Below are 21,962 nucleotides of genomic sequence, written 5' to 3'. Positions count from 1 at the left end.
GATGGCTTTTAACAGTAATGTACCATCTTTTTCAAGACTTTATGATGGGTCTCTCTTAGTAAGGGGCACTGATTGGTTACCACTTTAGTAAAATACTTATTTCACATTGCTTTTCTGCATTTCTCTGGATTCTGTGTATTTTGTATGTGATGGCATCCTAATGTACGTTAAAGCTTAAGTTCTGCTCCTGCTTACGTGTGCCAATCACTTCTGCATGTGTGATCTCATATAATATTGTCCTCTTACATTAAAAACCACTCTCCCGTTGGGTCTGTTATTAATCTCACGAAGGCGGTACACTTCCCCGGCCCCTCCGATATCGTAAAAACTCACGACCGATGTACCTGGCTTTTCTCCTCTAGTTACAGATCAGCTGGAGTGTCACTGGGGTGGATATAGATTTCTGTCCTTAGCGTAATGATGATTGATCATCATTTCCGGCAGAGGCAGTTTTGAGCTCAGGCGTTTTGGGTGTGGAGAGAAGTGGTCCCAGGAACCGTACGAACCAGAGGGGACTAAGGACAGAAATCTATATCCACCCCAGTGACACTCCAGCTGACCTGTAACTAGAGGAGAAAAGCCAGGTACATCGGTCCGAACACTGCAATCGTCCATGGGCACCATTTCCACGGATATCTCGCTTCTGCTGGCAGACTTTTCTAAAATGGGCGATCGCCTGGTGGAGGTTGAAAAATCGACTGAGGGCCTATCCGCAGACACCGCGACACTGCAACAACAAATGAAGAAGCTGGAGGAGGACAATAAGTTGATGAAGGCCAAGCTTGATGACCAGGAAGGGCGCACCCGGCGCAATAATGTACGCCTGGTTGGGGTACCAGAAAATACAGGCGAACGAGCACTAGATCTTTTCGTGGAGGACCTCATTCAGAACCAACTGCAGCCGTGGGGACTTTCCAATTATTTTTCAGTGGAGAGGGCCCATCGGGTGCCCGGTGGTAAACCATGGCCGGGAGCACCACCGCGGCCAATCCTGGCGCGCATTTTCAACTTCAGAGATCGCTACGCCATTTTGAAGGCAGCTCGTGTCGCCCCGCCGCTTAAGATCGACAATGCTGAAATTGCTTTCTATCCTGATTACACAACGGCAGTTCAACAACAAAGGCACAGTTTTCTGGAAGTTAAGAAAGAACTGCGTGCTAGAGAAGTGAAATATTCTAGGCTTTTTCCAGCAAGGCTACGAATTGAATCGGAAGGGAAAACGTGGTTCTTCGACACACCGGGAGAGGCGCGAGACTGGCTGGAAGGGTGGAGGCCGTCCAGAGGGTCCAGGAACCAAGCTGCTACGCAGAATGGTCATTGATGAGAACTGAGGATTCCCGAAATGATGACACTTCATGGACCTCGAATTGTTGGACTCTTACGGAGAACAGAGTGGGAAGAAAGTGTCGGCGGCCATGCACTCGAGGCGCTGCCCCTGTATTGGTAACCCTGGTCTACGCTTCTGCATAGGGGCACCGACGAAATGGAACGCTACGTACTTGAGGTCTGGGGCCCAGACCTTTGAGGTAAACAGGCTGATTTCGGGAGAGTGTCCCGCACAGTAGCAAACTATTGCACTACTAGCAGCGGCACAGAGCAGAGACTATCAGATAGGGAGGCCATGTACTGGTAGCTGAAGACTCACCCTCCCCTCCCCCCACTTTCTCCACGAGTAATGTGGTCTGTTTGGGACTTTAAGCACTCTGCTCTGTTGGGGTGGCGGGCAGGTCTGGATCCGCCGGGCAGGGAGGCAGGGAGGGGGCTATGGGGTTTGGGGAACGGGGTTTCGGTACAGTTCCGTTTTGTTTCATGTTGGCAGTTCTTCAGGGTACGAATATTGAAGCCTATGGCTGCGACGCACAGAGGTTGTATGACTGGATTTGCTTCACTAAGTTACCGCTTGACTTTGACACATATGTATACACAAACCCAGCAGGGCACTAGTCCGCAACTGACCCACCTGACCCCGGGGGCACCACTGACCGTTCTGACTTGGAATGTGAGAGGGCTGGGGGACAAGGTGAAGAGAAGCCTGGTATTACAATATTTAAAGCGATGTACACCTGCAGTAGCCCTCCTCCAGGAGACGCACCTAGTGGGATCCGCTTGTACGACCATGGATAGGTGGGGGTATAAAATGGTGGCTCATGCCGAATTCACCTCAGGGTCTAGGGGTGTTGGGGTGCTGATTAAAAAGAACTTCCCGCTCATAGTGCAGCACACGCGGGTGGACGACCAGGGTCGCTTCGCAGCGGTTACATGCCAATGGGAGGGACAACTGTTTAACTTGGTTTCGGTATACATTCCACCATCTCTACATGCGCAGGCACACCCCGCCCTCACTGCATTCTTGCTTGCATTGCCGGATGCGACACTGTTGATAGGGGGCGACTTCAATGATATAGTAGATGGTATGTTAGATAGGCACCCACAAAACCAATGCCACCTCGTAGTCACCGTCTGCCTGGTCTTATAGAGGTATCAAAAACAAACCGATAAGAGAGGGTCCGAGGGATATAAAGTTTTAAAGACCCATACCTGGTTATTATCCCCAGCTACTTCTACATATAAAACACAAGAACACAGGGGGAGATCCCCCTAGGGCGAATATCTACTTCGGTTATCCCCTCCAAACCTCCCGCCGAGACCAGGAAGTAGTCAATGCGTGTGAGACAGTTGTGTACCCTGGAATGGAAAGTGAACTGTCTGGTACTGGGGTGTTTGTATCTCCAGGCGTCCGTGAGTCCCAGGGCCTCTATAAGACCACAGGGGGTCTAACAGCTAAATTGTGTAGCTGAGCTGTCAATCCGAATTACCAAGATCTCGGAGTGTCTAAATCACATAAAGACAGCCTATTGAAATACGGGTGAACACTGTGTTTATAGGAAACCAGACACTGTATCGGTCATTCAGAAAATGGTGTACAAAATCCAAACTGTTTAGCAATGGGTTACCATCAAATTGACTTGGTGATCAGTCCTATCATCTGGCCATACCCAGGTGTGAGTAAGGCTAGTCCCCTGATCATTGGGATTTATAGAGCCACACCATTCGTTGCTGGTTTAGGAATTGGTCCACCAATGCAAATGAACCGTCCAGTGATGGCTGATCCTTAATGGTTAAGTGAGTTATAGTGCAACAAAAACAATATAGTGAATTTAAAACATGATGATGTGTCCTCCTTATATAAATTTTATTCTGCGGCTGAACAACACCTCCTAATTAAAAACCTAGAACAGTGCAAGAAAGACAATCAACAAATATCTGTCTAGTAACATGTTTCTGCCTATCGGGCGTTCTGTCCCATGGCTTTCATCAGGGCCTCTGTTCTTTCTGTAGTTGCACTTGAAATGATTCCAAAACAAAAGAAACACCACCAACACCAAAGTGGAATAGTTAAGAAAAAATGGTTGAATACGATACAACCTGTAGCAACCGGAAACATTAGCCCTCCATGTCAATTAAGAAGTAGGATTTCCTTCATGGGAATTGACCTCACCTCACCTGGACCTTGCTCAGGTTCTACAAGTCAGATGAGAGCTTGAGGTACCGACGGAGAGTGCGGGGCCTCGTAGAACCTGAGCAAGGTCCAGGTGAGGTGAGGTCATGTTCCGGGACAGTCTTCAGGCTGGTGAGTTGCTGCGCGATCAGCGGCTGGCCACAATTATAGCAACACACAAACCGGGCAAACCCCCAGCGGACTGTAGTTCTTACCGCCCCATATCTTTAATTAATTCGGAACCGAAGATACTGGCCAAGTTACTGGCAATGCGGCTGACTCCATACCTTTCATCCCATTCCGGGTTTATGCCCCAGCATAGCACGGCACTTAATCTGCGACTATTGTACGCAGTGATGGCCCGGAGGTCCTACATACAGGAGCCCGCAGTCATTCTCTTCCTGGACGCCAGTATGGCGTTCGATACAGTGGAATGGCCGTACCTGTTTGCGGTGCTGCAGCACCTGGGCTTCGGCCCCAAATGTTGTGCCTGGATCCAGCTGCTCTACAATAATCCACTGGCACATGTGGCGGCAAATGGGCACATCTCTAGGGACTTCCCACTTGCTCGGGGAACGCGGCAGGGATGCCCACTGTCCCCTCTGTTATTTGCGCTAATTTTAGAGCCACTTGCGGCATGGATCAGGTGGGAGCCCTCTATTCGAGGACTCCGGTGGACTGATGTCTGGGAAGATCGGATATCACTATACGCTGACGACGTGTTGTTGTACCTTACCTCACCTAGGAACTAGGAAATCAATCATCGAATTATTAAATGTCTGTGAGAAGTTTGGTAGTGTCTGGATATCGGATAAATTGGGCTTTAAATATTTGGGCATCTACGTTACGCCTGATCCGGGCGACTTCTATGCGAAAAATCTGAAGCCTCAACTAGACCGTTTTAAGCGTGATGTACGGGTATGGCAAAGCCTCCCCCTCACGAAGTTAGGAAAGGCAGCACTATACAAAATGATGGCGCTCCCGCGATTTTTGTATGTACTTGAAAACACACCATTTCCGGTTCCACCAGGCTATTTCAGGGCCATAGCAGCGGAGGTTTCCGGTCTTTGTGGGGAGGCAGACCGGCACGGATTGCCCAGGATAAACTAATGCGCAGCTGGTATGACGGAGGGATAGTGCTTCTGAATGTGGAGCTTTATTACTGGACGGCACATCTCAAACTGATATATTTTTGGTTGCACACCCCGCAGACTGAGCCGGCATATCATGACAGGCAGACAGGCAAAACTTAGAAGATAGGAAACTGATGGGGAATCTATACAGTCGCCGCACACCCACAGATTTGCTTGGCCCAAAGGACCATACAGTACGTATTTGGCACAGGCCCGCCTAAAGCGTGCGGGAACTATTACGCAAATGACACCGTTATGGGACTCACAACGATTGGGCTGCCTCTGCAGAAGCAAAGGGTTCCAAAACTGGGATAACATAGGTCTTTCTGTGGTGTGTGATCTTTGGAGGAAGGGGGAGGTGGTCGAGTTTACACAGCTGCGAACACAGTATGGTATGGCACAGACTGAAAACTTTAGATACTTGCAGATCAGGCATGCGCTCCGGGCGGTCATACCTCCAGGTACCTCCTTGCAGGAGTCCACTCCACTGGAGGATAGACTATTGACAGAGCACATGACAAGCAGGGCGACGTCATTGACGTACCGAAAACTAATTAACAACTTGCCAGACCCAACGTCCAAATTAAAACAGACATGGTCTCGGGATGTGGGTGACCTCGATGAATCTGAATGGCAAGAAGCCCTGTCATCCCCCCGTGAGACGGCAATACCCTCCAGGCTCCGGTTGGTCCAACTCAAGGTACTCCATCGCGCTTATTACATCAGATCAACGCTTTTCGTGATGAGGATGGCCCCACAGTACTGTTTACGCAAATGCGGGGAGGAGGGCACGTTCTATCACACTATTTGGGACTGTAAATACATTGCGGCATACTGGATTAAAATAATGCGCACAATCTCACAAGCAATAGAAATTTCGGTTCTACCGGAGCCGCGACACTGTCTACGGAATGTGTGGGAGCCAAATGATTTAAATCATCAACAACAAGATTGGGTATGTTGGTTATGGTGTTGGCGAAACGTAATATTGCTATGTTACGGGGGGCTGAAGCTCTGCCTACACTCCAAAAGTGGTGTAAAGACATGGATGAGGCAATGGTGGCCGAGAGGGCGGTCTTTGTTCATCTTGGGTGTCCTCGGAAGTGGGAAAGGTTGTGGGGGGGCTGGAACAGGTTTAGAGGCAATATCTGTGAATCGCCGGACATTGCAGCAGAAGATGTCTCCCTATAGTGGGAATGTGTTGATGAGGAAGGGACAACTACGGGGTGTTGTGGATGTATTCGTTTTAATAACATTGTACAGTGTCACTGTGAGGTGTTACTTTGCAGCTTTTGGTGTGTTTGCGGCTAATAACAGATCTTAAATGTATGTATTTTTTCCCTGCTTTGCAACTTAATAATAAAAATAAATATAAAAAAAAAGAATGACCCTCAATGTTATTTTGAAAATGCCATAGGATATTTGAACAGTTTAGAGACAGCAAAGCAAGACCTGAAGAGACAAGGACCTAGGGAAGGGCGGGGGCGTGGCCAACCGCCGGAGAAGATGGCCGCACTCTAACGCAGCTCCGGCTCTGATCCCTTTAGTCCCCTAATACCCGTACACTTATGCACCCTAAACAAACACGTTTCTGCCATAATTGGAAGCGCGAAGGTCGACGGCTGCAGTTCGGCAATTGAAAGAGACCCAACGGATGCCTGTAACCTGCTGCGACTCTTGTCCTGACTGGAGACGTGCAGCCGCGGTATCGCATAATCGCTCTGCAGCAACCGAAACTGAGAGGCGGCACCCGGGCCAGAACCTGGAAGTGAGGGACTACATAGTCAAGCAGATCGCGAGAGCTCGCTGCTGTGGAGCGAATAACGAAGGACAGTAAGAGGCAGCTGGTGTGGGGGCATTTGTGCGTGTGGTGTTGCCTGGCTCCACGACGAGAGGCGCAGCGGGTGCGCAGGAGAACTGAGTTGCAATCCTTGTCGTCAGAGAGCTTGGAGTGGGCCCAGCTGAATCGAGCTGCAAAGTGCATCGATACTGCATAGCCGGAGCTATAAGCGTATTACCATGTGCGCAACTAGAAATATGCCCTGGGGCTCCCTAGTTAAAGCAGGCCAATCAGGATGTGAATAGTGACATTGTCACTGACCCCCCGGTCTTGAAGTGACGCATGATATCATCGGGACCATACAGTCGGGGGTGGCCCACAATAACCACACAGTTGAACAATACACACCTTGGAACACAGGCTGCATAAGCTGGTAGAGATGCCCCGTACTGTAGAAATCGCAGATAATCTCTGTTAGCATAAGCTGAAACCATCTTGTCTGTAGCATCCATTTTGTTAGCTATGTAATTCTTCCGTCTTCACTGCTGCTTGCCCTTCTATTCTGCTTGAGCCATCAACTTTAGTTAACTCCTCCTGTACTGAGCCAAAGCAAAGCATGTGCTGAGAAAAGGCCTGTTGCTGCTGAAATGCACCTGGTTAGTAACTGTCAACTATTTGTGGCTGCTGTAAGCAGTTCTGTTCACCCTCCCACTTTGCTGACTAAGTGATTACTCATCTGCCCATGTCTGGCTGTAACTATTTCTGTGTATGCTTGTACCTTCTATTTTTAACTACATGCTTACCTGTGCAGAAAACTCTGTATATAAGCACCATGGTCTGTGTATTCAAGCCACTACCTCCTGGAACACTTGAGTGTGTTGTATGGATATGGTCTCACTCGTGAGTGAATAGACCCGTGGACAGAGAAGGGTGAACCCTGCACCGTGTGCCCCTAAATAGGCACATTTCCACATTACAGCCAACTTTATCCACTAGATGGAGCCTCGCTGAGCAAGATTCCCCCACCCCCACATGCATAAAGGATTGCATGTGGTGACTGCAACACCAGGCAAGACTACACTATTACCATTGTTGGGGGAGTGGTGAACATAGTGGGGTAAGCCAACAGGCCGACGGGTGAACGAAACCGGGCAGGCGGTGGTGAGGCCCTGAGACACCTGCTCCCCTCACGTATCACTACCCAAAATCCGAAGGAAATCCACCATGTCTGGCAACAAGGGAAGTCGTGGCTCACGCCAACCCAAACTGGACAAGATACCATGGCCCAAGAACCAGGAGAGACACGATGTGCAAGTGAATACACCACCTGGGACCCGCGACACGCCTTCAGCGCAAATGGACCATACACTACAGGGCATTCTTACTGCTGTCACAGCAGTGCGCACTTCATTAGAATCGCGCATTGATTCCGTTTCCATTGAAGTCGGCCGCATGCGGGCTGATTTTCACAAAATGAATGATCGTGTGACTGAAGTGGAAGTAGTAACTCGGGGCCTAGCTACCACCTCCAAAGGCTTAGAGAAACAGGTCCAAACTTGCAAAATACTGCCAGGCACTTGCGCACTAACTCCATGACTATGAAGGAAGGGCCAGGAGGAATAACGTGAGAATCATTGGAGTCTCTGAGAAAGTGGAGGGCCATGCAGTGGACTTATTTATAGAGGAATTAATCACACAACGGCTGCAGCCCAAGACTCTCTCCAAATATTTTTCGATTGAACGTGCACATCGACTACCGGGAGGCAAACCCAAGCCTGGACAGCCCCCCAGGCCTGTATTGGCTTTAGTGTTTAACTTTCGCAACAGAGACGTCATTCTGCAAACTGCACATAGTGCTCCTCCGCTTAAAATTGCTAATAGCACCATCATGTTTTTCCCAGACTTCACAATAAAGGTCCAAGGACAGCGCAGAAGCTTCCTGGAGTTAAGAAGGCCCTGAGGGACAGAGCACTGCCAATTGCGATGCTGTCCCCCGCCAGATTTAGGGTGGAAGCTGAGGGTAAAGCATGGTTCTTTAAAGAGCCGGAGGCGGTTTGGGAGTGGCTGGACGCTGGCGACAGGTTTGAGGCCCGAATGACTCAGACAGACGTCGAAGAGGGGCGGGAAAGGATCACAATGGGACTACGTCGGAACACGAAGGGGGTGATACCACAAACGCAGAACGAGACTGGCCGGGCTGGTCCTGCATGATGTTGTGAAGGCAGGGACAAAACTAAAGTCGTAAGGTGGAAATAGGGCTGTCATTCGTACGACACTTGAGGCCCCTCTCCTGACTGTCCTGTATTCGAGCACGCATGGAGTTACATAACTGCTTGCTTATGAAGAGTCTGTGAGGCGATGCCCAGGGACTGAATTGGCTGAGCATATGAACTGAATATGCTATAATCAGAGACTGTTTGCAATACATATATTTGAGGTCAATGGGGGGGTTCTAGGCTTGTTGGTCCACATCTCCTCCAAAATTGGGATGGGTGGACGACAGGCGCTCTGCAATATTGGGGTGGCGGGTAGTTTGAAGTCCCTCTTGCAGGGAGGCAAGGAGGGGGGTGTGGTTTGGGAAAGTTATGGGGAGTTTATTGTTGTTTAAGTGTGTCACAATGATCATTACTGTACCACAGCACATAATCCCAGCTGAGCCCCATCCGCTCTATCAGGTGTACACATGCCACTGCCTACAAACCCAATATCTACTGTGTATTAACACAGGAGATTTCCGACCCCTCTGTGCCTTGGAGGCAATGGGACTGGTGAGGTTCCCCATACTACCATAATGGCAGCTACCGACGCCCCTAGTGACAGGAGAGTTGATGCGACACTAACCCTGCTCTGCTGGAATGTCAATGGGCTAGGGGAATAGGATCAAGAGGGGGTAGTGCTCCAATATATCAAACGACAGGCTGCAGACATAATTCTACTGCAGGAAACCCACATTTTTGGGAACACCTGTAAGACACTGGACAGATGGGGATACAAATGTATAGTCCATGCAGGATTTACTACTGGGTCCAGAGGGGTTGGGATACTAATGAAGAAAGATCTCCTACTTGGTGTGACTCAGACACACACAGATAACCATGGGTGTTTTGCTGTGGTGGACCTGGGAGGGTAGGAGTATGAATGTCCTCTTGGTGTATATACCTTCTGCTTTACATAAGATGGCTTTGCCGGAACTGAGTAGGCTGATTCTTGCCTTACCGGAAGGTGAAATAGTGATGGGTGGAGAACTCAATATGACGCTCTGTGACCAGGCTGATAGATACCCCCGAGAGGTACTACACGATCAAAAAGTACACTGGCTGAATTAGCAGCAGCGCTGGGCCTAGAGGATGTATGGCAGACCGCTCACCCGCAGTCACGACAGTACACATACGGCTGCTCATAAAAACCACTCTTGTATTGACAACATATTAACTCTGGCTGATACTGCACACCAATCCATTGAGGTTCAGCATTTAGCAAGGGGCCTTTCCGACCATGCTACCATAAAGGCACAATATGAAGTAAATGCTACCCCCACCCGTAGGACACTCACAATTCGTTTATGGTGACCCCAGGTCCCCCATATAAATGAAAGAAAAAGTATTCCCTAATCAGGGGTCAATCTTTTTGGGCAAAGGTCTCCGCATGTATTGCAGTACATTATGTAGTACTTCTAAACTTACTACAAAACACTATTCACATACTGCATTTTTGAATTAACCTACACTTTTGTAGTAAGTCCCTACCTCCATTATGCTCTATGGGAGGGCTTACCGTACCAGTGGTACGTCATGTGTAGTGCTGGACTAACTACAAATGTGCAACTTACTAAGAAAGGGAAGTTTATGAATATCGAAAAGTGTTCAACTTACTCAAAAGTCTGTTACCTTTATGAATCAGGCTCTTCCTACATTTCTTTTAAATCAACTCTTTTTAATTATGTTAACAATACGGTAGCGACACAAGACATCACATCACCCCAGTGCTCACAAATGAATACATAACACCAGCTTCTTGCCTTTACTATTCCAGCTCTCAATCTGTTGCTCCAGATAATTCTCAACATAATATGTAGTGACAATTTGGAAGTAATCCCGCCCCAGCCCACATATACTTTTGCATTTATTGTGATAAATAAATCCTGCACATCAGACATTTGAAGAAAAAATCTTTATTAAAGTTGCAAAACCTAGAGCTGGAGACATCTCTGTACCCAGCACTCACCTGAGCAGCGATTCCAATGCGGCCTTCATTGAGCATGCCGATGGCGTATTTGTAACCCTGCCCCAGCTGCCCCAGGATGTTCTTCTCTGGGACCTGCAAGAGGTAAGGTGGATTTAGAGGGTAAACAGAAACTTTTTCAGAGAGCAGTCACACTCAATTTGTGTTCACTCATCTGCATCTCATTATAAAATCTCAGACTGTTGTGAAGCCTCAATATTTACACTGTGATATCCTTCCTGAGGCTAATGAGTCACGCGCGTCACGCTGCCTCTTTATAGAGATGTATAGACTGTCTTCCGCTTGTGCGAGCCCCTCAGCCAGATCCTCCCAGAGGTGGAGATGATTTGAAGGATCACAGTAGGTGGACTCCAGCCTTAGCTAGGGGGGGATGGGGTGATAGCTGGGTCGGGTGCTAAGATTTTTTTTTTTTTTTTTTTTTTTTTTTTTTTATTTTTTTTTTTTTTATTAGCATCATGAGTAACATCAAATACATATATACACAATATCAGACAAGTCATATAAGATGAGGCATCAATCGAAAACAATACTAAAAATCAATATTGCTGTTTGGTCATTAAGACATAATTACTCCCCAGATTTCTTGTACCTTTTGTTTTTGCCTCTGTCCCTTAGTTATCGCCAAAGAGTTTTCCATATTATAAATGTCTTTAACCAAAAGCCACCATTCCATGACCGTGGGGGGATGGCTTTGTATCCAAGCCCTGGCAATAGTTAATCTGGCACATGTAAAAAGTATATTCATCAAGTCCCGAAGTCTATTATTTACCCCAACCACCCCAATCATAATATCCAGTTGCGTGAGTACAATTGGCCTAGCCATTTTGGCCGAGATAACACCAACTACATCCTTCCAGAAAATGGATAGCTCTGGGCATGAAAAAAACATATGAACAATGTTTGCCCCTTTGAGTGCGCATTTAGGGCATTTTGTGCGATCATTCGATTTATTCGATTCATTATTACAAGCCCATTTTAGAATCCTATCTGGAGAGTAGTACAGTTGAAACAAAGTTCTAAACAGCTGTAGTTTCAGACTTGATGATTGAACTGCATTATTTAGGCTGTTTAGTGAGGAGGTTATCATATCTGGTGTTACATTCACATCTAGCTTTGTGCTCCACTCTTCTGCCACTTTACTGATGATATCCTTGTGTAAGATAGAAAAAGTCTTATAACCACAGCTGATCAGTGCCTTGTCGGAATCCCTATACATACAGCTCCAGATTTCGGATTCAGATATACTATCAAGGCCTGTTCTACGGGTAATGTAATCCTTGATCTGATTGTATTTAAACCAAGCCCTTTCTGGTAAGTTATACATCATCTTTAGCTTTTCAAAAGTAGAAAATCCAGTATGATCATATAGGTCTCCCAAATTGTTTATGCCATTATCCGAAAACATAATACTAGCTGAGTCATGAAAAACACCTGGTAACCCTGGATTATGCCAGATTGGTGTTTTAGCATGAAATAGGGAGATATTATTCCTATTAAGGATAGATCGCCAGATATTTACCGTGTCTCGAATTGTCTTGAACCGTACTCGTTTAAAGTAGTTGGGGTCATTGAGTCTGTACAAGAACATAATAGCCTCCCCCCCTAGTATAAATTTATGAAAATAAAGACGTTTATCAGGGATAAGTAGGCTGCGAAAGCGAGTTAAGAAAGCAGCCCAATAATATAATTTAAAGTGTGGTAACCCAAGTCCGCCTTGGTCATAGGGGAGTTTAAGCAGAGATACCGCCCGTCGTGCTTTCTTATACCCCCATATGAAGCTGCTGATGATACCCTCCAGTCTGCTAAAATAAGTATTACACACTCTTAAGGGTATAGACCGGAAAAGATATAGAAATCTAGGCAAGATCTTCATTTTAATGAGGGGCGTGGCTACGCGCGCAGCGAGACTGGCTGCTCCCTAACAGAGCTCCGGCGAGAGCCCGCACCTAGGGGGTCATTTCTCCGTGCAAAACACCACCTGGCCGGCCCACACTCGCAGCGAGTGACCAGAGGGCACTGCCAAAGCATCGGACCGAAGCTCAAGGTCCATTGAGCCCCGGAACCGCACCGGCACCAACGCGGCCACCATAGCCGGAGGAGTGCACACGGGCCCGGCGAGACCCGGCGGGCGAGCCCGGTGTCGAAACCGGAAGTGAGGGCCGCGCGGAAGGGACGCCCGGGAGCAGCGGACTGAGGCGACGGCGCTGGGTCACACCACAGCGCATCGACCCTAGGCGGACCACGAAGGGCAGAGACGACTCGGCTGGCCATGACCCGAGAAAAGTGAGGAGGCGCAGTGCTAGGGGACTGGGGCCGCCCGCTGGACTTCTGAAGCCGAGACAGACACGAGGAAGTGCCCATCCCCCTCCCGACCTGCAGCGGAGGGACGGAGCAATACTGAGGGAAGCGGACCCGGGATCGGGCCCCCGACGGCGCCTGCTGCGACCCTGGGCGGTAAGTGCTGCGAAGCGAGGAGCACAGGGCGCAACACCTGCCCGGCTCACCCGGCGCCACGAACTACCGGGCAGCCAAGAGACACCTCCAGGGCGCCCGGTGGGCCACATCCAGAGACACAGGGTGGCAGAGGGGCGCCACCGGTGAGAGCTGCTGCCCAGCCAACAGTTCCGCTGCTGACAACGTGCGCAGACCTGAGGTGATTGCCGGTTGGGGGGAGCGCCAAGGGGAGACACTGCCTGATACTCACGCCACCGATGCCCACAGCTGGATACTGACGGACCCCGGCACCCTAGAGTCCACGGCTTAGCCGGAAACCCGACTCACCAGGGAATACGGAACCCGGATTAAGTCCGACTGCTCAGGCCGCCCGCCGCAGCCACGGAGAGCCGCGCACACAGAACCATAGAGACCGCTGGGAGAGTAGGGCATCGTGGAGTGACACTGCCAGCCGCACGCAGCCCATAACTCCGGAGCTCTTGGAAACACGGCGCTACTGGACACCCGACGAAACAGGGGGTAAGCGAGGAGCTCAGAACACGACCAACAGCGGGAAGGGTACAACATAGCCCACTACCAGAGTCCTGAATGGGATAACGGCTGCCACCGACGCAAGCGGCGCTTTGGACGGCGCGGCCACACAGGAGGCTCAGAGGTGACAGTCACCTGCCCTGGAAACGCCACAAGACCACGGACCACCGCCCCACCCGGATGTCTGGAGGTGCCGGGAAGCGCACAGGAACGGGGAGCACGTCCCAAAAGGGCAAAATGGACAAGCCGCAGAAACAAACGGACGCAGATCCGGTGACGGCTAGACTGGACTCGGTACTGGCGGCCATGGAGCGCCTGGAAAGTTCCATCCAGTCCACCCGGACATCCCTGGAGGCGAAAATAGACGGAGTCGCAATAGATCTCACACACCTGAAAGAGGACCATAAGAAACTAGCCGAGCGCACCAAAACCCTGGAAACCGCAGTGACGGACATAGACCCTCGAGTCGCCCAATCGGACAAACATATTAAGGACCTCCTCAACAGAGTGGAATTCCTGGAGGACAGGGCAGAGGATGCAGAAGGGAGGGCGAGACGCAACAACGTCCGCATAGTAGGTTTGCCAGAAAAATGGGAAGGCAAGGATCCGACCGCCCACGTGGAGGACTGGCTACGCACCCTGTTACCCGAAGGCACCCTCTCGCCATATTTCGTGGTGGAACGGGCGCACAGAGTCCCGACCAGGCCGCTCCACACAGGCTCAAACCCACGCCCTTTTCTGATCCGAATCCTGAACTATAGGGACCGGGACACTGTACTAAGAGAAACCCGAAAACTGGGCACCATTCAAGTTGAAAACGCGAACATAATGTTTTTCCCAGACTATACAATCCAGGTGCAGCGCCAGAGGCTATCGTTCCTAATGGTAAAACGGAGGCTACGCCAACTGGGGCTTACATATTCCCTCCTATTCCCAGCGAAGCACAGGGTGATAGCGAACGAGAAGACACACTTCTTTGACTCCTCGGAGGACGTGGAGGCCTGGCTGGACAACGGGACGGACAAGAGCACGGGGAGGTCCGGGAATCCGGACAGGCCCAGGAGGCACCGAAGACCCAAGAGGAGACGTGGCGCCAGGTCACCCTCCCCCGCGGCCAGCGGCACCCAACATAGCGCGAGCCCACCGGAAGAGGACATACGCAGAGAACAACAGGGAGCCCTGCGGATGGTCTCGGAGCTCAGCGGCTCCCCGATACGGCGTTCCCCGCCTGCCACCAGCCCTAGAACATCGCCGAGTGAAGATGAGGCGATATATGGTCTCCCGGATTCGCAACTCTCAGGTGGGCTGCCGGACGTCACCCCACAAACGTCGGATCTGTACGGCTGAAGTAGTGCCGCAACACGGGGCTCTCGGCGAGGGAAGCATTGGCAAGGCGCTGCCCGATGGCAACGGACACCGAACCCGCAGTAAGTCATGACGATGTCACACTGGCAATTATCAACTGCGGGGCAGACGCCCCAAGGAACCCGCACCACGGGGGCCACCACCACTTTGCAGGGTCCCCATGGGAGGGCGAAGGTTACCGACTACAAGCTTGACCAGAGCAGTGGCCCCGTGTCTTTACAAATATACTGTTCGATAGCCGGTGGGCCGGCCGGTTGACCACTCAGACTAACGAACACATCCCCCTGGGAGGGCGCTCCCGCCTTCATGCTCAACAGATACACACTGGCTGCTTGGACTGCGTGATGTATAGCAACCCCCCGGATTGGATTGTTCGCACTTTTCGTAGAATGTTTGGACGGCTGCCCGTTTGGCAACCGACCCGATGGAGTTACCCCCAGTTAATGTTTACCCCCCTTCTCCCTATTGTGAAACGCTGCATACTTGGCTCGCAGGGGTGCTCGCTGAACTATCCCAAGGGCTGCTCGGACAAAGGAGGAGATACTCTGACACTGGAAACCGGAGGGCCTAATGGGAGGGTGCTTGGAACAGGGGAGGGTACGGGTGTGACTGCCTTGTTGAATGCTGATGGCTGAAGTCAAAATGTGTACCTGGAATGTGCGCGGAATACACACACCCGCGCGCAGGTACATGATTTATTCGTACCTGAAGAGACACAAGATACAGATAGCGCTCCTACAGGAGACTCACCTGACATCACCAGAGGTACACACCCTGCGCAGGCGATGGCGGGGTCAGATCTATGCAACTGGGTTCTCCTCTTACGCTAGGGGGGCACTGGTATGGGTGCGACCTGGGCTCCCGTTTGAAGTTGAAGACTCACACATAGACAAGGAAGGGAGGCTGGTGGCAGTGAAGGGGCGCCTGGACGGACGCCCGCTGGTGGTGGCGTCGCTATATGCCCCTAACACAGACCAACAGAGGTTCCTGGAAATGGTGTCCACAACCCTGGCGCACTGGCACGGGATCCCCTGGATATTGGGGGGGGATTACAATAGCGTATTAGATACCACACTGGACCGCTCATTCCCACCTCTACCCGGCGCACCAGTGGTGGGTGCCATGAAAGCTCTTATAGCCTGGGCCTCACACTGGAACCTACATGATGTGTGGCGCCACCGGAACCCAACGGCCAGGATATACTCGTACTACTCAGGAGCTCATACCCTACACACCCGGTTAGACAGATTCATGCTCACAGATGATCTACTCCCGCTGGCGACGGAGGCGCTATACATGGGTAGGACACACTCCGACCATAACCCACATATGCTGACGATCTCCTGGGCACACACACGCCCCCCTGTCCCCAACTGGAGGCTGCAGCCGGACCTCCTGCTAGACGCACCTTTCCGGAACTCACTGTTCGCACACATTGTACACTACTTCGAGGATAATGCAGGTACAGCCACCTCTCTGCAGATGGAATGGGAGGCGTTCAAGGTGGTCATTAGGGGACAATGCTTGGGCACGCAGGGGAACCTCAAACGCCAGGTGGAGAGGGACTTACACAGGGTGGAGGAGGAACTGAGTAGACATGAGCAGGACTCGGTGGGAGGGCACATCACTGGGCTTCACAAAGCGCAGGCGGCCCACGAAAAGCTACTGGAGAGGCTCAGATGTCTGAACTTCGCGGCTCACGCGGCGCGCACACACGACAGGGGGGACAAGCCCGGCAAGCTGCTGTCGTGGCTCATCGCTAGAGAAGATCGGACGCAGCCAGTCACAAAAGTACTAGGCGCGAATGGAGTGCCCTTACACACACAGTCAGAGATACACGGAGCGTTCACCGCACACTACAAAGCACTATATCGCTCTTGCCTACCCACGCCCGCCCCGGACACGGAGGAGTATCTTGATCAGATACTGCTGCCGACACTCACCGATGCCCAACGCACCGTCCTAACGGCACCCATAGCTCCCGAGGAGCTCCGGGAAGTCATAGCGGCGCTCTCCAACGGAAAGTCCCCCGGCCCGGACGGACTCCCAGCGGAGTTTTATAAAGCATACCAAGACCTCCTGGTCCCTGAACTCGTAAAACTGTATGAGACAGCACTGGACGACTCCTCCCTGCCCCCATCTCTGAGTGAGGCTACACTGGTCTCCCTCCTGAAACCGGGTAAGGGCAGGGCACTCATGGGCTCATATAGGCCCCTTGCCCTCTTAAACACGGACTACAAAATACTAGCTTCTATGCTAGCGAGGAGACTGGCCCAATACACGCCTACCCTGGTCCACCCTGACCAGAACGGGTTCGTACCCACACGCAGCACGTCACATAACATCCGCCGGCTATTTAGAGTGCAGGAGTACGCGAGAGGCCCTTGGCCACTATCAGGTTGCATAGTATTGGACCTGGAAAAGGCATTCGACTCGGTGGAGTGGCCGTTTCTTAGGGCGGTTATGCAAAAGTTTGACCTGGGAGACGCTTTTCTGGACATGGTGGGTCTCCTATATCAAACGCCAACAGTCCGGGTCCGGATAGGGGGCCTGCTATCGGAGGCCATACGGGTGCGGCGGGGCACACGGCAAGGCTGCCCGTTATCACCTCTACTCTTCTCGTTGGCCATGGAACCGCTGGCGGAGATACTGCGGATGCAGGGCGCCGAGTGGGGCATCCCGTTGATAGATGGGGTACACGCAGTTTCCCTGTATGCCGACGACCTACTCCTCTACGTCAGGGACCTAACACGGATACCGCCGGGACTAACCGGCGCCCTCCGCGAATTCTCAACTCACTCGGGACTGAGGGTCAACTGGGGTAAATCTGGGGTCTTCCCCTTTCACCCGGATATGCAGGAATGCGCGGTGCAACTAGGGGACACGACACTGACATGGTATGCCGGCACTTTTAAGTATCTGGGCATCCACATATATAGAAATGCGGCAGACATACTGGATGGCAACCTGATTCGAGCCATAAATTCCTTGCGGGCCCAGATCCAATTTTGGGGCACGCTCCCGCTCAATGTCCCGGCCAGAATCACCCTGACTAAAATGATAGTCCTGCCTAGACTACTGTACTATTTTTCGAATATACCGGTGTATGTCCCGGCTCGGGTCTTTAGAGACTTGGAGACCCTTACACGAACACTGATCTGGAATGTGGGGAGACCAAGGGTGGCCCTGAAGAAATTGTATGCCCCGACGGCCTCGGGGGGACTCGCGGTCCCGAATCAAGAGCATTACTACCTTGCCGCGCAACTCCTGACCCATGCAGAAGCCCTCGCACTATTCCACCCACTCAGAGGAGCGACACGCGAGACGCAGCTACACCTAGCAGTGGCACTGAGATGCTACAGGCGTGCACTGCGATTGACCAGGGAAACTGCCCCCTACGCACCAGCCCTGCCGCTAGAGGGACTGCCAAGGCCTGGGGGAGTGGTGACAGCAACACACCTACATGACTGGGCGCAGGTGGGGCTTGAGACACTGGCGGACTTGTATGACGACGGGGCCATGGTACGGTTCGAGGGGCTGGTGGAGAATCCGGGACTGCCAGCGGGACAATTCCTGATGCATGCATCAATGATGCGAGTCCTCACGGAACACTGGGGCGATATGTCCGTAGAACCCGAGACCCACCTCTTAATACAATACCTGCACGTAATGGGGGCAGGGTCACACGTTGTGCACTGGCTAACGCAGGCACTGAGGTCCCACACAACGGCCTCCCTTCAGTCGCTCAGGGATAGATGGACCACAGACAGGGGGAGGGACTGGTCGGATAAAGAATGGAAAAGGATCCTAGAGGGGCCGCAACACGTCCCTCGCAACTCGAGATTCAGAATCATACAGTTCTATATCATGCATAGAGCATACTTGTCCCCGGACAAGGTTAACCGCTACTTTGGTTTGAATACCTCCAAATGCCCGCGATGCGCGCTCCTAGACGCGGATCTCCTGCATATGCTGTGGGCATGTCCCAAGCTCCGGACGTACTGGCACGATGTTACCGCGCTGTTGACAAAAGGGACTGCGCTGGGCCAACGACACGACTGGGACACCTGTGTACTGGGCCTTCTAACCAGGACCAAACATAACAAAGCACATATGAGGTTCTGGGATTTGGGGCTGATAACTGCCAGGAGACTCATAACCCGCCACTGGAAAGCCGTGGAACCGCCCCTGCCGAAACATTGGTGCGCCTCTCTCATCTATTGGGCGACCGCGGAAGGCACGGTGCTATGTAGGGAGGAAACGGCGGGGCGGAGGGCCATTCCGATAGCTCAGGTATGGGAGGGCTTCCTGAGAGCATTCACCAGAGCTTGCCACGATAAAGGGATATTGTAAGGAGATGGCTCCTCCCCAGTGGACAGGGGGGGGTCGGGTCCAAATCACAGACTGGGTGGCGAGAGAGGGGAGTATCGGGAGCCACACATATATGGGCATGGAATACCACCCCAGCGACCCACCGCCCACCCACACGTCCTACCCCCCCCCCACTGATCAGCGGAGCCCACATATACCCTCGACCCCACAGGTGCGCCCACACCCGAGACCCAGAGCCACTACACACCGCCGATGCCTCCTCCCCCGAGCACACTCGGGGCCAGCACCCCGCAAGTCTACCACACCCGAAGATGCCTAGGCAGAACCAATACTGCAGCACCCCCCCCCCCCCCTTACTCCGAGATCGGACTCTTCACACCCTCACCTACTCTCCTGTTTTCCCCAGTTTGAATTGGTGGCGTTAGCGGCACAGGACACCCCCCAGTTGTCCACGCCGGATCTACCTTTCCCACCTACACCTCTCACTTTCGACACACGGCGACGACACACAGGAGTGCAGCTCACATGCAAGCCACGACCGCAACCTTCTGCCTCACGGAGGCGGACTACTGAACCTCCTAGCCGGCCACGGTGCATCTGCAGGTTGCTTGGAACCGGGCCCGGCTGGTTATTCGCACTACTGAGAGACAACTTGCTACGTCACCAACCAGTGGGTCGCGAGCACCGGGGGCGCGGCTGGCCATCAGGCTGCCCGCCCTGACGGGTGAGGTCTGGCACCATAGTGAGGCGAACAGAGCGCATTATACTGTATAGAAGCAATGGAGCGAATGATTTGGTGAATGCAGGGACCGCCCCAAGATAACGGATGGTATTTATTAACAGTGAGTGCATTTATTGGTTTTCTATAGTCGCCAACGTTCACATTGCTGATGTAAGAACTATTCCATTTGTTGTTTCCCCTTTGAATTAAGCGCACAAGAAATGTAATTGTATGCCACGTGTACCAATAAAACAGATTTAATAAAAAAAAAAAATAAAAAAAAAAAGATCTTCATTTTAATTAAGTTGATTCGCCCCAAGATCCCCATTGGAAGTTTATGCCATTTCTTAAGAAGAAGATAAGTTTCTTTTAATAAGGGTTCATAGTTAAGTGCAATTATTGAATCAAGATTAGAAGAGATTTTTACCCCGAGGTATGTTGCCACATTACATACTCCATCCATTGGTGTGAGTAGAGTAGAGTTTGTAATTATTTGCGTTTTGCTGGTATTTAACCTATACCCTGATACCATACCATATTTATCTGCTTCGATACCTATACCTGATATCGCATCAGGGACATTTGTGGAGAAAACCGCTACATCATCTGCGTAAGCAGTTATTTTTAGTGTTTTAAGGCTATTTTTAAACGGTACAATCATCTCTTGCTTATGCAATGCAATCAAAAAGGGTTCTATTGCTAAAGCAAATAACAAAGGAGAAAGAGGACACCCTTGTCGTGTACCACGTTCAATTGGAAAGAAAGGTGAGCATAGTCCTGAGTAGCATACTTTACCCCTAGGTTGATCATACAGGGATTTAACCCATTTCAAGTACTGACCTTTAATGCCGAATGCAACCAAAGCTGCCCAGAGGAAGTCCCACCCCACGCGATCGAATGCCTTTTCCGCATCTAAAAGGATCATACCGAGTGGGGTGGGACACGTCCTAGCAACATCGAATGCAGCTATAGCAGTATTAATGTGAGCGGTGGTATCCCGTTTAGGGATAAACCCGTGTTGAAATGGTGAAACCATCTGTGACATTAGTAACGCAAGCCTTGTTGCTAGTATTTTTGCAAATATCTTTGCATCGGCATTAATTAATGAAATTGGTCTATAGGACCCTCTCTCTAGTGGGGGTTTCCCCTTTTTAAGAAAAAATATCATTTGAGTGCGGTTCCAGGATTTTGGAGCTTGTTCTCCTTTGCTAATAGCTTTGATAACCATTATCAGGAGAGGAATTAATTCTTCCATGCATTTTTTATAAAGTTCTAGAGGAATTGAATCTTCGCCTACAGCTTTTCCAAGTGCTAGGGAGTTAATAGCTGCCTGAATTTCTCCTGCTGTTATATCTGCTTCTAAGTGATCAGCTTGCTCATCCTCTATATTCTGTACAGCATTTTCTGTCAAATAAGCTTTTATATTATCTCCTGTTGGGGTTGTTTCAGGCGTGTATAATTTTTGATAGTATGTGGCAAACTGGAGTAATATTGATTTAGAATCTTGATGTAGTTGTCCGTTGTCATCTTTTATTTCCTTAATCAGCATTTGGGCTCGGTCTTCTGCCACTTTATATGCCAAATTTTTTCCTATCCTCTCCCCACTTTCATATTGATTCAGCCTGTATTTAGCTAATTTAGAAATGCTTTTCTCCCTAAAGATATTTTTCAGTGCTAATCTTGATTCCATCAGTTTTAAATTTAGATCTTCGATTTCTTTTGCCCTTGTAGTAATAGCTAACATCTTAGATAGCCTCTCTTCGATATTAGATATACCATCTAGTAATTTTTTATTTTGAATCCTACCGGCTTTATTTTGCTGCCAGACAAACTGTTGTGTAAACCCACGGATGCTGGCCTTACATGCATCCCACACCATCAAGGGAGATGTAGAAGACCCATTGA

General features: G+C 50.7%; 1 protein-coding gene across 1 annotated transcript in view; it reads right to left on the bottom strand.

Annotated features, from left to right (window-relative positions):
- The window catches only part of ACADSB (acyl-CoA dehydrogenase short/branched chain), a 299,742-nt gene that overhangs the window by 108,287 nt on the left and 169,493 nt on the right, over positions 1 to 21,962 (bottom strand). The window contains exon 7 of the mRNA XM_078643996.1: positions 10,637 to 10,729. Within this exon, the coding sequence (XP_078500122.1) occupies positions 10,637 to 10,729 (93 nt within the window). The remainder of the gene's footprint in view (positions 1 to 10,636; positions 10,730 to 21,962) is intronic.

This window comes from Lissotriton helveticus, chromosome 5_1 (assembly GCF_964261635.1).
Source record: "Lissotriton helveticus chromosome 5_1, aLisHel1.1, whole genome shotgun sequence".
Lineage (NCBI taxonomy): Eukaryota > Metazoa > Chordata > Amphibia > Caudata > Salamandridae > Lissotriton > Lissotriton helveticus.
The sequence above is the reverse complement of the archived record's forward strand: the minus strand, read 5'-3'. Positions and strand labels throughout refer to the sequence as shown.